Source organism: Rhineura floridana, chromosome 22, assembly GCF_030035675.1.
Source record: "Rhineura floridana isolate rRhiFlo1 chromosome 22, rRhiFlo1.hap2, whole genome shotgun sequence".
Classification (NCBI taxonomy): Eukaryota; Metazoa; Chordata; class Lepidosauria; order Squamata; family Rhineuridae; genus Rhineura; species Rhineura floridana.
Window position 1 is genome coordinate 16418537 of NC_084501.1, and position 16563 is coordinate 16435099.

The following is a 16563-nucleotide window of genomic DNA, read 5'->3' on the forward strand; positions in this document are numbered from 1 at the left end:
AAAGGTGTAGTTTCTGTTGTTGTAGCTCTCTGTAATTACCAGTGGCTCACACCTATTGATGGAAATCATCCATTGTTCTACAGGTCATTTGTATAGTCAGGTGTGTCATCCTATTTAAATAATGCTGATTACCCCATTGAGCAAGCTGAGGGGGAGGGATGTTCTGTGGTTATTTGTGTATCAAGGGCAGACAGGTGTCACTGAGGTGCTTATTCTTCGTCCCCCAGCCTTCGGGCATCCTTCCAGTCACCCCTGTTGCACTGCCCATGATGCCAGTATTCCCACTTTGAAAGAGTCTGTGCATTCCGTCCAGCTTGCAGGCCTGGGATTATTTGTTTGCTTGTTTTATCGCATTTTCACCCCAGTCGTCTGCCCAAAAGTGGCTTACGTACAATCAAGCAATGCAAGGCAGTCCCTACCCAAAGGCTTATACCATCTAAAAAACACGACACACAAGGGAAAAGGGGCAGGGAGGGGAGAGGAAACGGAAGAAAATCCTGGGACCGATTTCTGAAATAGCAGTTCTTATCATGACCTGCTGTCATAGAAACAGTTCAGAGGTAGGAAGTGCCTAATGGAGCTTGGCCACATTCACACCAGACATTAATCCCACTTGAAACAGTCATGCCCCCCTCCAAAGAATTCTGGGAAGAGTAGCTTGTGAAGTGTACTGAGAGTGGTTAGGAGATCCCCCTCTTCCCCTCACAGCACTACAATTCCCACAGTTCTCTGGGAAAAGGGACCAATTGCTAAACCTCTCAGGGAACTGTAGCACTGTGAGGGGAAATTGGCTAAGTTCGGCTGAGAGACAGGGACTGGCCCCCCAAATTACCCAGTGAGCTTCATGGCTGGGTGGGGATTCTAATGCTGGTCTGTTGTTGGACTACAACTCCCGTCTTCATCCTTAGCCATTGTCCATAGTGGTTAGAGCTGAGAGGAGTGGTAGCCCCAACACATCTGCTGAGTACCAGCTGGCAAAGGCTGGGTTAGCATGTCAACTTAGGACTGGGGAGACTGAGGTACAAATTTGCTTTGAATTGCATTGCTCCAATGGTTGCTCCCCAGCAAATCTCGATCAGAGGCAGACTGCTGCTGAACACGGAGGTTCCATTTGCCAATCGTGGCTTCTAGCTGTGGGCAGATTCCTTTTCCTCCCCGGTGAATCTAATCCTATGCCAAAGCTGCCTTCGCCCGTGGCTGTTGCTGCACCTTGTTCCATAAATTTCTGATATGACAGACTTGAATCGCAATTCACCAAGAACTTCCGCAGTGTTCATTTGGGTTTGAACTGAGGCTTCCTTTCCCATTACAGATCTTAATGATTCTCGGCATTGCCAAATGGATTGATTGATTGCCTGCAGCTGCTGTTCTCAATAGTCACCCTGCTGACCTCACATCCATCCTCGCCCTGATTGAATTGCCATCCTCTGTCTTTATTTGCATTTGATTTCCTCTTAACTCCCTTCTTATTTATTTATTTATTTGTATCCTGCCCTTCCTCCCAGCAGGAGCCCTTAACTCCCTTGAAACTCCCTTGAAACTCCCTGGCCCTTAACTGGAGATGGAGGCATACATCAGTTCATTTAGCATTTGAACCCGAGTCTCCCTTGATCACATTTCCCAAGACAATACCTGAACAGGAACCCAGCTACCCTTCAAAATTTGCCCTTCTGAGAATTTTGCAATGCAGTTCTTCAGCCAACCAATGGGCATGAAAATGCATCTCTTTGTTGAAACAAATGTACACAAAGGCACGATATTATCAGGGATAATTGCTCGCAGTCGTGTGTATATTAGGCCAAATGGCTTCCAAAAGTGCGTATATTAGCAGAAATGCACACTAAAAGCCTGGCGAATTCTCATGAGGGTTTATGTATATATTTATATATATAAATTTGCAAACTGACACAGAAATGTGGGGAATGAAGATTGCAAAAAGAAGAAAGGGCAACACTGACTGATGTGCCAGTCCCTTGCCACCATGGGTTGCCTTCAACTAGCTTTGACTCTTAGTAGACCCGCTGAGATTGGCGTCCATGAATAAGGTAGGCCCATTCATTTCAATGGATTTATTCTGAGTATAACCGCAGTCATGCAGTAGCAGATTCAGAAGTGCAGGATCTCTTCATGACAGTCACGCCAGGCCCCCTCACAGCCATGCCCCCTTTCCCTCGTCTCCCTTGCTTTCCTGGGCCCACACTCGGGAGCTTCTGAGCCCACGCTCCACTACAACAGACATCCCTAGGAGCCAATCAGCACGAAAGTGGAGGCCGTGTGTTCGCTACTGAGTAGAGTCTTCTCCGTGGCTAACATGCTCCCCTTCAATGCCCATTGTCTTGCACATAGGGACCTGGCTGGGACCCTGCTCCCAAAAAAGATGGCCCTCCAGGCCTCTCTGTCCCTCAGAACTATCACTAAGACATGCCTCCTTCCAGGCCACACCCTGCATTGGTCCCGCTCCACACCCTCCTCGAGTGCTTTTCCCTGTCTGCAACGTGTCCTTGACTTGTGATAAGGGCCCCATCCGCGCTATACATTTAAAGCAGTTATCATACCACTCTAAACAGTTGCGGTCTCTTCTTCCCAAAGCATCCTGGGAACTGTCATTTGCGAAGATGGCTGAGAGTTGTTAGGAGACCCCCAGCCCTGTCTTCCCCACACAGAGCAACAAATCCCCTGCTCTACCCACTGAGCTATGGCCTTTCTCCTAAAAATAAAATGAGAATCTAGTCCTCATGGTTATGAATAATGAGCTGATTTAAACAGGAAGCTGCATGAAACTGAATCAGACCATTGCTCCATCCAGCTTAGTATTGTCTACACTGACACTGGTAACGAATCTCCAGGGTTGCAGGCAGGGGTCTCTCCCCAGCCCTACCTTGATGGAAACTGGGACCTTGTGCGGGCACAACAGGGGCTCTACCACTAAGCTACGGCCCTTCCCCATAACCCTCTAAGGAACATAGGGAGTTGCCTTCTATACAGAGTTAGAACATTGGTACGTCGACCTCACTGTGCTCCACGCTGCCTGTCATCTCCAACATTTCAGGAATTTCCAGTTCATCCTGGAGGCGCTGGGGGTTGAAACTGGGCCCTTCTGCATGCAAAGCAAACGCTCTGACCCTGAGATCTGGTTCATCCCTAACAATTAAGCAAGATTCCAGTCCTCATGATGCAAAGCAATAGAAGACAACACGCTAAATGCATCTTGAGAATTGATAATGTTGGCTTGAATATTAGGCATAGGCTGCAGTTTACTAGATATGACAGCACTAAAAAAGTTGCTAAAGCTTGTTTGTTGTGTGCTGTGATGTTAATTTAGAAGTAAACAATATGTAAATAGAATCAAATTTTAATACAGACCTGTTGCTACTTTGTTCAGATATGCTAAGTACAATTCTTCTTCTTCTTTTTTAATTTTAAGGTCTGCTAAAATACCAATGTTATCTCCAGGCCTGTAAAGAACCTTGTTGTTGTTGTTTTACAATGTTCATATTTTGTTAAATTTTTGTGCACTGCATTCTTTTCTGATGTGTATTTTGTATTTGTGTTGTTGTTTTTTGTGAACCGCCTTGAGGGCATTTTGGTCAAAAGGCAGCATAGAAATAGAATGAATGAATGAATGAATAGAGCAGACACTCTACCGCTGAGCCCTTCCCTTCCCTACTTGGATGGTTGCTCTCAGTGGGTGAAGCTTTTTGGGGGGTATCATGTGACTCCGTGGAGCCTCCAGTGTGGGGTTCCGCAGGGTTCGATCTTATCTCCCATGCTATTGAACATCTACAGGCAACTGCTGAGTGGGGTCACACGGAGATGTGGAGGACGTCATCAGCAATATGGTGCCAATGCACAACTCTGTCTCCCCTTTACATCTCCAGGTGTGGCAGTAGATGCGGTAGAGCGACGCCTTGCCTGGCCAATAGACTGGATGAGAGTCGACAAACTGATGCTGAATCCCGACAAGACCGAGGCCCCTTTAGCGGGTGGTTCCCTAAACCAGATGGAGGGGTTGTGACCTGCTCTTGATGGGGTTGTACTCCCTCCGAAGGAGCAGGTGCGTGGTTTGGGAGTGCTTCAGGATCCACTGCCATCGCTTGAGGCTCAAGTGGCCTCAGTGGCGAGGAGTGCTCTCTCTCAGCTTCAGACAGGGATAGCCTGACTTCTGTTGTCTAGGCTCTGGTAACCCCTAAGTTAGATTACTGCAATGCGTTATGCGTGAGGCTGTCTTTGAAGACTGTTCGGAAACTGCAGCTGCTGCAGAATTCAGCAGCCAGGCTGCTCACCGGGACAAGACGATCTGAGCACATACTGTAACAGCAATTCTGGCACAACTGCACTGGCTACCAATTAGTTTCCAGAGTGCTGATTTTGACCTATAAAAACTTATACAGCTCAGGACCCCAATACCTCAAGGACCGCCTCTCCCTGTATGTACCAACCCAGACACGGGCCTCGGCGACAGAGGATCTGCTTTGTGTGCCCCCCCAAAGGAGGTGCAGAGAATGGCAACACAAGAAAGGGCCTTCTCAGTGGTGGCCCCCCGTTTTTGGAACGCTTTCCCCAGGGAGATTTGCCTGGCACCATCATTAACCATCTTTAGGCACCAGGCAAAACCATTTATCTTCTCCCAGGCATTTGGCTCTGAACTTTGGAAGGCTTTCATTCATTCATTCATTATTTGATTTATATCCCGCCCTTCCTCCCAGCAGGAGCCCAGGGCGTTTGGAGGGCTTCTCTTGCTGTAGGTCTGGATATTAACTGAGTATGAATATGTGCGTGGACAAGCCAATAATGCATTTAATAGATAAATAAATGTTCCACCACCGCTGCCATGCTTTGTCTTAATTGGTTTTTGGATGCTTGCTGTCCTGTGATATTATCACAAAAACACACGAGGCGAATACTTGAGAGTTCTCAAAGAGGTACTTTATTGTTCTTGCACCCCACAATGAAAAGGCAGAGAGTTTGATGCCTTCTCCTGACATCTTCGCAGTCGTACAGCCATGCCTAGAATCAATCGGCACTGCAATCAAGGATTGACTGAGTCAGTTGATGAACTGGGACCATGGCCATCGCCAGGTGGACCTCAGTTATCGCCATGTCCCTCTTCATGCAGCTTGTGGGATCTGTCGTGAGCATCTTTGAGGGTAGCTCCCAACACTTGCAAGAACTCTGTGAATTTGAGGTATCCGCTGTTGTCCTTGTCTGCTTTGTTAAATAGCTGCTGGATGTAAGCATCCTGGTCGAGATTGGGCTGCAAATTAAAAAAAAAAAAGAGGTAGGAAAGGGTATTCGCGTTAGTAACGTGAGTCAAGCAGGAGATGTGGTCATAAGGGTTTTTCATTGGACAATCTTGTAGCACCTAGAATCTAAATCTTGTAGTACCTGGAAGCTGGATCTCAAGAAACTGAGGAACTGAAAAAGCTTAAAACCTAGAATTGATTAAAACCTAGAATTCACATCTGCAGACTTCAAAACCCTGGGTGAGTAGCATATTGTAGTTTTATGAAGCATTTAGTGACTGAATTTGTCCTTCCCCATCATTTGTTTTTTAACTTTTGTATCTTGTCTTTCAGCCCATCCTTATTTTTGTCTATAAAATGTTGGGTGGTGGTGGTAGAGCTTTTGCTGCTACTTAGAGCAGGAGGTGACTAACCAACTGGCCCTCCAGATGTTCTTGGACTCCAGCTCCCATCAGACCCATACATATGGCTAATGATCAGGAGATGATGGGAGTTACAGTCCAGCAACATCTGGAGAGCCACAGGTTCCCCACCTCTGTCTTAGACACATGTCCCAACCTATCAGGGATCACATATGAAATGTACTTTCGGAGGCGTAAAGTAGGGATGAAGAAAGCATGGCCCTCCAGGGGTTCTTGGACTCTATCTCCCATCAGCCCCATCCAGTCAGCTGATGATGGAGTTGTATCGCAACATTATCTGGAGGGCCACAGGGTCCCTACCCCTGACCTAGAGTTTTATCCAATCACTGCCCATGACTTTTCCAGCTCTTCTTCAGTGCTTACAGGTGTGGTGTCCTTCAGGAAAGGTTGAGCTTGTTCCTTCATCATCTTCCTGAACTCTTTGAACTGTAGGTAGTCATCACTCGGGTCCAGAATGCAGTACTGGTGGTAGATGTTGACCACACACTCCAAAGCCTTCTCCAGTTGAGTTTTCATCTTACCAAGCCTTGGAGAGGAGGCAGAGAAGGGGGGAGAGAAGAGAAAGAGTATTAAGGTTCAGCTCTGCCCAGACCTCGAACCTGAGGCCTCCTCAGATGAGGAGCAAAAGAATAGGACTTGCAGCAGCTCTCCAGGGCTACAGGCAGGGGGGTCTCTCCCAGCCCAACCTAGAGGTGGTGGGGATTGAACTTCAGACTTTCTGCATGCCAAGCAGGTGCTGTAGCACTGAGCTACGCCCCTTCCCCCATAGTAAAGCAAGATACTAGTCCTCAAGGTTTTGCTGCTTTATAATGAGACCGCTGGTCCATCTAGTTTAGTATTGTCTGCACTGGCCAGCAACAGCTCTCCAGGGTTTCAGAGAGGGATCTTTTCCCCAGCCCCACCTGGGATTGAACCTGAGGCCTTCTGTGCACCAATCAGATGCTCTACCACTGGGCCACGGCTTCCTGGAAAGAAACGCACGCGCCATCCTCAGCCACCTCTCAACGGAAAGGCAAGCTCCAGTCAGGCGAAATTGCAACGCACCCTTAGAGTAAGGCAGAAAAATGGAAGCCTCTCTTTCTCGGGGGAAGAAACGGGAGGACAGATTTCAGCCCAGTGCTTCTTGAAGCCCATTCACCCTCTTCCTCCACCCGGCCTCTCGAACGATATGCAGAATCCCAAAGGAGGAGATCCTACCCCCTTTGAAGCACCCTTGTGAATAAGCCCACAGACTAGCTGACAAAAACATTTTACTAGCCTGCTGAGTAAGGCTAATAATCAGTGCCGGCTGTGTACATACAAACACACACACACACATACACACCGTAAGTGGCTAGGGTAGTAAAAAAAAAAAAAAGACTTTTACAACACAGGTTAGCAGAAGGCAGAAAGACCCAACACTCTAGCCTCCCTCTGCTAGCCTTGTGCATTTATGCGCCGGTCATGGGGAGACTCCCCTTCCTCCCCAGCTAAGCACCAAGCCAAAGCAGGCTGCTGGAGAAGGGATGGAGCCCACTCGCCTGCATGGAATCCCTGCTCACTGACGGTGACCGGGCGAGTTGCTACCATGCAAGGCCCCTTTCAAGCCACCTTCTCACTGGCTGCAAAGAGGTGAGGACTTACCTCGGTTCCAAAGGGAGCAAGATCTGGGAAGAGAGGTGATGTGGATGCAGATGTTAAGGCAGGATTGCTTTTTATAGTTTCCTTGGCGGATGAGTCTTGCACATAGTCCCAGATGAGGTTTTTCCCCCTCCTCTGCCAAGATCCTCCCGCTATGACATGCCAAACTGCACCTGGCACACCCAGATCAGGATGCAAAGCTGGCTGTTATAAACAAGGAAGCTCCAGACACATAGCCATCGAGTGATTAATTGGGACACTTGTTCCAGCTTCCAAAGTTGTTACAATGAAATCTAATTGTGTGTGTGTGTATTTAAGGTCTATATAGTAACACAAATTCTTTGGGATAAAGTCAGATAGATAAAGAGGACCAGGGGTGTAGTCCGGGGTCAGCAGGGTCCCTATGTCTCTAGCATCCTATGAGACAATCGGCGTGGAACGGAGTACGTTAGTCACTGAGAAGAGTCTTCCAGCATGCTTCTTTGTCCTTTCCTGCTGATTGGAGCCAATCAGGGTGAAAGGAGATGAGTCAGCCACCGAGAAGACTCTTCTCGGCAGCTAACACACTCCCCTTTCATGCTGATTGGCTCCTAGGGATATCTGCTGTGGGGGGAGAAGGTTTAAAAAGGATCTTATTCTTAACCCAGTGGCAAAAAGAGGGGTGGGAGAGGCGTGGTTGTGATTTAACATTAAGAGACCCTGCATTTCTGAATTTGTCACTACACTACTGAAGAGGACCCAAGGGTGCCCTTTCTGTTTTATTTTGGGGCTGTGCCTTTGTTTGCCAAACGCAGGAGCCATCAGAATTTTTTTGTGTGGGGGGTGGATGAGAAACTTGTGTAGAGCCTTCAGTGGTGCATAACATTGTGACAAAGGCGTTGGGCACAACCCCTGTTTTTTGGGGGGGGGGATTGTCAAGCCCATCCTATTGTTGGGGGCTAGCGCTTTGTTACTGCCTAGAGCAGCCTTTCCCAACCAGTGTGCCTCCAGATGTTGTTGGACCACAACTCCCATCTTTCCTGACCATTGGCAATGCTGGCTGAGGCTGATGGGAGTTGTGGTCCAACAACATCTGGAGGCACACTGGTTGGGAAAGGCTGGCCTAGAGCATGGGGCAGTTAACCTGATGCCTCCCTAGATGTTGCTAGACTCCAACCTCCATCAGCCGGCACGGCCAATGATCAAGGACGAAGGGAGAAGGAATTCAACAACATCTGGAGGACCAGAGAGTCCCCTTCTCTGGGGTGGACAGTACTGATGGAACCAGGGGTGCAGTTCGGTAATTTTAGACTCTGGAATTTAATGATATTATGGGAGGGAGGAACTGACCACTGTTGTCCACGCACTGGTAACCTCCAGGCTGGATTACTGTAATGCGCTCTATATGGGACTGCCCTTGAGGTCTGGAAGTTGCAGCTGGTGCAAAATGCGGCGGCGAGACTGCTCACTGGGGCAGGGTAGCGCCAACATGTCACCGCACTGCTGAAAGCATTGCACTGGCTGCCCATTTGCTATCGGGCCAAGTTCAAGGTTCTAGTTTTGGTGTACGCAGCCCTATACAGCTTGGGACCAGGATACCTGAAAGACCGTCTTACCCCTTATATACCCAGTCAATCACTGCACTCTATAGGTGAGGGCCCCCTGCAGATACCATCTTATCAGGAGGTCCGTTCCACACAACATAGGAAGCTACGGCCCTTCCCCAGAAAAGTTGTTTGGAAGACCACAATCAGATTGTGCAGAATAATAACATGGTGAGAATTGCGTCGTCTGGAGATGACATTTAGCTAACAGAAGGGTCACCACTCTTTATTTTTAATGCACAGTTTTGCAGCTATAGGGAAATACCCTTGAGGACGTCAACAATCTGGCCATATCTGATCAGAAGGGCTTTGCATTTGTCCACCAAGCTTTGCACAGCTCTCTCCTCCAAGTAACCTTAAATCTGGCACGCTGTCGTTTTTCAACCGAGGCAAGGAGCAAGGCGCTCTGGCCTCTGTGCAATATGGGCAGGGTGGGGAAAGGGACACCAACCGCACAACTCATTGTGAAAACGGGCATGCTCTGTTGGAGGCCCAAGAGTGAGCGCAAGAAGACATGCTGAATGGTTTCCTGCTTGACGGCACGACGGACCAATGCTCTGACTCAGGATAAGTCTGCTTCCCGTGCTCGTAAGGTAGTGGCAGATGGCGCCGTCTCCAGGTGTGGCTGCTGGGACCACTTTCCCAAACTCTCCTGGCTGACTTGAAACTCAGGAGATGTGGAATGCAGGAAAGAGGAACTCCTTGGCTCCCAAACCTTGTTGTTCATCAATGCTGAGTCATACCAAAGGGCCTGTTTGGTTGCCCTTGAATATGGATGATGCCTTTGGCATTTCTGGGAAGGAACTCCTGTGTATTCCTTGCACCAGCTTTGGGTGAAGCACAGGTAAAAAAACAAGGCCATTCCTTCAGGGCTGGGCCGGCACCAGGCATAACTGGGCCGTCGGGCACCAGCCCGCCCCGGGTCTGCAGTGCCGTAGCCCAGTACCCCCCCCTACAGGTGGCATGGGGCTAATAAGCCCATCTACCTCTTGTGTCATGTGAATGAAGTGCGTATGTAGCCCGCATGCCTGCCATCAACCAAGATGGTGGCAGGGGCATCAGCCCCTTAGGGAAGCCCCTGCCACTGTCTTGGATGATGGCAAGCATGTGAGCACAGTGTGCATGGCATTCACATCGACAGAAGAGGTAGGTACCAATGTACATGCCAGTTTATAGAAGCCTGCACTGACTGTACTGGGAAGGGGACTGCCTGGGCGCTCTCTGTGATCCACAGCAGGGTAGAGTTGCAGGACCCAATGCTGCCGCAGATCACAGAATGGGAGTTCCACCCTCCCACCCTATGGAAGGGCCCTTCAGGGCCCCCTCTGTGCTGCAGGGGCCCTCGGCCAGTGCCCAACCTGTCCACCCTCTGGCACTGGCACTGCGTTCCTTGGTCTAAGCAGTGATTAAAATCCAGCTTGCTCACACTCTAGGCCAGAGGGGAGGAACCTCAGGCTCTCCAGGCCTCTCTCTCTGGCCCTCGGGACTCTATCCACGCCTCACCCCCTCACCGGCTCTGCTTCGCGCCTTTTTTTGTTTTGCCTGGCTGGAATGATGTCCCTTGAACTCTGATTGTGCCTCTTGCTTGACTGGACAGAGGACAGAGAGAGGGGTGTGCGAGTGTGTATAGAAACTAGACTACTGTACAATTAAAAAAAACTCTCTCAAATATATTTCTCTATGCATCAAAATACATAAATGTAAGAAAGGGAGGAAGTCATACAGAGTACTAATGTCATTCAAAATATTGACTCAGACACAAAAGGCATTCACATTGGTCGCCCCACCCACTTTTTGCCTCAGGCCACACCCACTGCTGGGATGTAGCCCTTGAGAAGTTGGCCACAAGGGAATGCGGCCCCTGGGTTGAAAAGGTTTCCCCAGTCCTGAATCAGGCGAAAGAAAAGACACTAATATTTATTTATTTTTTAAAAGCACCAACTTTTACCTGCAAAGTAAAAATAAGGAGTGTCACTCCTGATTCTTCCATCGCAACCAAAAGTCGGCGAAAAGTAGCCAAAGGTGGGCATGACTTGCCCAAAGTGGCTGGGTGGGCCAACTTCCGAGAACTGGTGAGCCAAACTAGCCTCGTGGGCTAAGAGTTCCTCACCATTGCTTTGCAGAATGGTGAAACTCCTGGAAATACCCTGTTTTAAATTTTAAATTTAAAACAGGAAATACCTGTTTTAAATTCATTCCAATATGAAGCAAGGTCACATATACTCCCGGCATTAATCAAATGGGTCATGATTTCATGCATTGATTGATTGTCTTAACTATGGCTTGTCTGTGTAGCTATACCATCATCTTTGTTTGGGGGGGAGGGGCAGGGGAGAGAGAGATTTTTGGTGTGTGCTAGAGGTTTCTCCAGCCTTCCCATCAGGGCATCTGGCTGGCCATTGTGAGAACAGGATGCTGGACTAGATGGGCCATTGGCCTGAACCAGCAGGGCTCTCCTGATGCCCTTCTGGGTGACAGTGAGGGAGGGCTTGTTTGTTCACGCCCCGCCCGTGGGCTTCCCAGAGGAATCTGATTGGCTACTGTGAGAAGCGGAATCTGGACTTGATAGGCCTGACTCAGCAGGACTCTTCTGATGATCTCAGGGTAGCTAATCCCACATTTTGATCACCTGTACTATGGGTGCCGCCAGGCTATCTTTCTTTTTTTCCAAGGAGGAATTGAAGCCCAAACTAGGAAATTTAGGTTTGTGCAATTAAAGTGGATTAAGGCACTCTGTTGGCCTACCACAACAAATCCCCTTTAGAAAAGAATCAGACTTTTTGCGGTTAGGGTGTGGAAATGAATTGGAAAACGTGGGACGAACGAACGATTAACAGGAAAGACGTATAATCACTAGGGTTGTGCCTCTGATCCGGACAAATCCTGGATCCCCTACCGAACTGGGCCAGTTCAGGATGAGGTTAGATGATATCTGCAGCCTTGCACAAGCAAATTGGGATTGCACGCTCAGCAGATAGGTAGAGCAGTAGGAACTGCAAAACACCACTAGGTGGCAATCCAACACAAGCTATATTCTCTGGTTATTTTCTGGTTGGAAAGATATTAAAACCGCCAGTTTTCACGTCAAGCGCAAGGAAAACCCCACACAGAGTGCATTGCAGTAATTCAGCCTTTAGGTCACCAGTGCCTGAACTACTGCGGTCACATTTCCGGCCCAGGAGCAGTCGTCGCTGTAAGGCTTCATTGATAATAAGACAGGCCCCGCCCTCAAGCTGGCAATCGAAAAGACACAACCTGAAAGGAAAACCAGCGTGGAGGGAGGAGGAAAACCAAAACCAAATTCAGGCACTAGTGCTTCGTTACAAGAACTAGCCCTTTGTCTCTTGGCTGATGGCACAGGCCAGAGGGTGCTTCCCTTCAGCTCTGCCGTTTCCCCCTGGGGACACTTAAAAGGAGACCCTTCCAAAATCTCAGCCTCTCCCAGTAGTGCCAACTCTAGCACAGTGGGAGAGTGCCTGCTTTCCGTGCCAGAAGGCCACCACTTCAGTCCCTGGCGTCTCCGGGAATGGCTGGGAAAGATCCTCTGTCTGAAACTCTGTGCAGACGCTGCTAAATGGAACTATGGTTTGGCTCGGTACGAAGCAGTTTCCCTATTTAAATCAGCCCTTTATTGAGAACCATAAGGACTGGGATCTTATTTTGTTTTTAGGAGGAGGGCTGTAGGTCAGGGGTAGAAAAAAAGGAAAACTTTTTAGACAGGCCTTTTAACATGATTTCCCTGCCACCCACCCCCAATCAATGTAGTATTTGTTGTTGTTGTTATGTGCCTTCAGGTCGATCACGACTTATGGCGACCCTGTGAATCAGTGACCTCCAATAGCATCTGACATGAACCACCCTGTTCAGATCTTGTAAGTTCAGGTCTGTGGCTTCCTTTATGGAATCAATCCATCTCTTGTTTGGCCTTCCTCTTTTTCAAGTCCCTTCTATTTTTCCCAGCATTATTGTCTTTTCTAGTGAATCATGTCTTCTAATGATGTGCCCAAAGTATGATAACTTCAGTTTCATCCTTTTAGTTTCTAGTGACAGTTCTGGTTTAATTTGTTCTAACAGCCAATTATTTGCCTTTTTCGCAGTCTATGGTATCCTCAAAGCTCTCCTCCAGCACCACATTTCAAATGAGTTGATTTTTCCCTTATCTGCTTTTTTTCACTGTCCAACTTTCACATCCATACATAGAGATCGGGAATACCATGGTCTGAATGATCCTGACTTTAGTGTTCAGTGATACATCTTTGCATTTGAGGACCTTTTCTAGTTCTCTCATGGCTGCCCTCCCCAGTCCTGGGCTTCTTCTGATTTCTTGACTGTTGTCTCCTTTTACTGATGCATTTCCTATTGCTTATAATGATGTTCTTTTTGCTTTTTACCTTTTACTGCGTCTCTGCATGGTGTAAGCTGCCTTGATGCAATTCTGTGAAAACGGCGGCTTCTAAATGCTTTAATAAAGAAATAATAAATAATGAACAGAGCTTTGCCTGCAGAAGATCTCCCCCAGGTAGGGCCGGGAGACACACACACACACTCTCCCATCGATCGATGGGGGGGGGGATGCTGAAGGCGAGTAGCCGGGCAAAGTCCTCCGCCCCAGCAGGGGGCGCTGTTGCAAGGTTGAAGGTCGGGGAAGGGAGGGGAGGGGGTAGCCGAGCGGCTGAGCCAGGCCGAGCCAGACTATGGCGTGGGCTGGAGGTTAGCGGAGGCGGCAGCGCTGCCACAACCGCCCCCCCTGGAGTTTGCACAGGTAAGGGAGTTTTGCATGCCATGCCACGCAGCTCGTTTTCCTTTCTCTCGCCCTCGCCCTCTCAGCAGAGATTCTTTATCCACCTTCCTTCTGCAAACCCATCTTTCTCATTCCCTCCTCCCCACACTTTTGGTTTAACCTTCCCGCCCCCCCCCCAATAAGCCAAGCCATGCACGCCTCGAGGTGTGATTGCTGCAAATGCAAAATCCACCTTATTTTGTAAAGGAGGGCTTGCCTTCCCCTCCCCCCAGCTCTCAATGGCCTCTTCCAAACTCTTAATCTCTCTTTATAGCCCCCTAATTTTTTATTTTATTTTACACACTTCCCTCCCCAACTTGGGCCACCCTCTTCTTCTCCCCCCCTCCCCAAAACAAGGCAGTCTCAAGGATTGCATCACCAAGGGGCGAGTTTTGCTTGGAACTGGAGACTGTGCTTCCTCATTGCATCTTCCTGCTTGTTACGCCCCCCCCCCCAACACCCAGGCAAAAATATCCCCTAGTTCTAATTCTAATTGCTTCTGATTCTTCCCCCCATTTTTTAGCCTTTTTTTCCTGCTCTCCCCTGCCCCAATTTTGCACTCTGGATCTTCACCCTGGTCTTTCCTATTTATGAGCTTCTAAATGTTGTTCTGAACAGACCTGAAATTACAAGATCTGAACAGGGTACTTCATGACAGATGCTCTTGGAGGACACTGAGTCATAGGGTCGCCATAAGTCGAAATTTACTTGAAGGCACATAACAACCACAAAATGTTGCTCTGGGTTTATTTGAGACGGATCTGTAGTGACAACTGATCCCGCCCCCCCCTGGACAAAAATATATTGTATTTTTATATTTGTATTTTTTGTAAGCCGCCTTGAGGGCCTTTGGCCGAAAGACGGGGTATAAATAATAATAATAATAATTAAAAAAAAAACCAGTTGCTGATCTCAGATTGCTGTTGCCACCCAGGGCTCAAGTTGCAGGAAGCCAGATTTCAACTGGACATCAGGAAAAACTTCCTAACTGTTAGAGCCATACGACAATGGAACCAATGACCTAGAGAGGTAGTGGGCTCTCTGACACTGGAGGCCTTCAAGAGGCAGCTGGACAGCCATCCGTTGGGAATGCTTTGATTTGGATTCCTGCATTGAGCAGGGGGTTGGACTTGATGGCCTTATAGGCCCCTTCCAACTCTACTATTCGATGATTCTATGACCCACCCCGGTTCATTCTCCAAGGAATACTTCCTGGTCCTGCACCCAACTCCAAATCCCTCTCTGCCTTCCACACCCACAAACACAGAAAGCGTGGAGATCTGAGTTGTTGCACATATTGAGAACGTCAGAAGAGGCCAGCTTCTGAATCAGGCCGGTGGGCTATCTAGCCCACCCTCCTGGTCTCCCAGTGGCCAGCCAGATGCTCGTTAGGGGAAGCTCGCAAACAGGATTGGAGCGCAAGAGCAACTCTCCCCTCCTGCGGCTTCTGGCAACTGGTCTTCAGAGGCGTATGCTGCCTCCGACAGTGGAGGTAGAACACAGCGGTCGTGGCTAGTATCCAGGGATAGCCTGGTCCTCAATGCGTTTGTCTAACCTTCTTTTAAAGCCCTCCAAGTTAGTGGTCATCACTGCCTCGTGGGAGAGCCAATTCCATCGTTTAAGGATATGCTGTCTGCGTCGATTTGTGGTTATCTGCGTATTTGCAGAGAGAGAATGGCGGTATGGCTTAAAACCTGAGCAATGTGTTATGTTGAACATGCTGTTTAAGAACGTAGAAGAGCCTGCCGGATCAGGCCTGTGGCCTATCTAGTCCAGCCTCCTGATCTCACAGTGGCCTGTTAGGGAAGCCGGCAAGCTGGACCTGAGCGCCACAGCAACTACCGCCTTCAACTGTGGTCAACTGGCCGTCATGGCCAGTAGCCACAGATAGCCTGATCCTCGGCAGGGGTGTAGTCGTCCAGAGTCTCGGGGGGTCTTAGATCCATTACTTTTTTCGGAACATGGTCCCAATGTCTCTAGCATCCTATGAGACAATCAGCATAAAAGGGGAGTGCTTTAGTCACTGAGAAGAGTCTTGAAGCATGCTTCCTTGTCCTTTCCTGCTGATTGGAGCCAATCAGAGTGAAAGGAGGTGAGTCAGCCACTGAGAAGACTCTTCTCAGCAGCTAACACACTCCCTTGTCTTGCTGATTGTCTCCTGGGGATCTCTGTTGTGATGGGAGAAGGTTTAAGAAGGATCTCATTCTTAACCGGGCAGCAAAAAGGGGAGGGGAGGCATGAAGGGACCCTGCACCTCTAAATTTGCCACTACGCTACTGATTCCTCCATGAATTTGTTTCACGCTCTTTTAAAGCGATCTAAGTTGGTGGCCATCAATGCATCTTGCGGGAGTTAATGCCATAGTTTGTACCTCCTCCCCGTGTTATTCTGAAGACTTAGGGGAGGTGCATTTTCCTCCCACCCCAACACACACACACTCCTACATCTCCTAATTCTTTCTTGAGGCCCTCCCAATTTGGGGGCTGACCTCAACGCCCCACTCCTTCTCTACCTTCCCCCTTTCAGACACCCAAAGGGACAGCTCCCCACTCCCACCCCATCCCCAGTTAAGAGTCTGAAGTTGCTTCAATGGCACCCCAAAGGGAAAAGGGGGTTGGACCCGGTTGGTCCAGTGCCTCTGGGTGGAGAGGTGTGGGATTATCTCATATTTATTTATTTATTAAATGTATATCCTGCCCTCCCAGTAGGAGCCCAGGGCGGCAAACCAAAAAACACCGAAAGCACATCTTAAAACAACTTTAAAACAGACTGTACAATATATTAAAACAAAACAACTTAAAAAAAAAAAAAAACATTAAAACAAAACATGTTTTAAAAACATGTTTTGAGGGGGAAACCAAACCTTTGAAAAGCATCTTAAAAGCAACTCCGACACAGACGCAGACTGGGATAAA

At 48.6% G+C, this 16563-nt stretch overlaps 2 protein-coding genes across 6 annotated transcripts in view; one reads left to right on the plus strand and one right to left on the minus strand.

The window, feature by feature from the left end:
- Positions 1–4904: 4904 nt before the first annotated feature.
- Positions 4905–7395, minus strand: LOC133374795 (protein S100-A8-like). The gene is made up of 3 exons (XM_061606013.1): positions 7289–7395; positions 6029–6191; positions 4905–5254 (listed from the first exon to the last, which is right to left on the minus strand). The coding sequence occupies exons 2-3, from the start codon at positions 6179–6181 to the stop codon at positions 5087–5089; spliced, it is 321 nt and encodes a 106-aa protein (XP_061461997.1). The 5' UTR covers positions 6182–6191; positions 7289–7395; the 3' UTR covers positions 4905–5086.
- A 6130-nt stretch (positions 7396–13525) lies between these two features.
- The window catches only part of DENND4B (DENN domain containing 4B), a 53407-nt gene continuing 50369 nt past the window's right edge, over positions 13526–16563 (plus strand). For all 5 annotated transcript variants that reach the window (XM_061605778.1, XM_061605783.1, XM_061605784.1 and 2 more), the window contains exon 1: positions 13526–13630. The gene's annotated coding sequence lies outside the window, so the exon portion shown is untranslated. The remainder of the gene's footprint in view (positions 13631–16563) is intronic.

Excerpts from the sequence above, each read along its gene's own strand:
- LOC133374795 (XM_061606013.1), bottom strand. The coding sequence starts at position 6,181 with ATGAAAACTCAACTGGAGAAGGCTTTGGAGTGTGTGGTCAACATCTAC. Across the intron at positions 5,255-6,028 it reads TCCTGAAGGACACCACACCT|CCCAATCTCGACCAGGATGC; the intron begins GTAAGCACTGAA and ends TTTAATTTGCAG.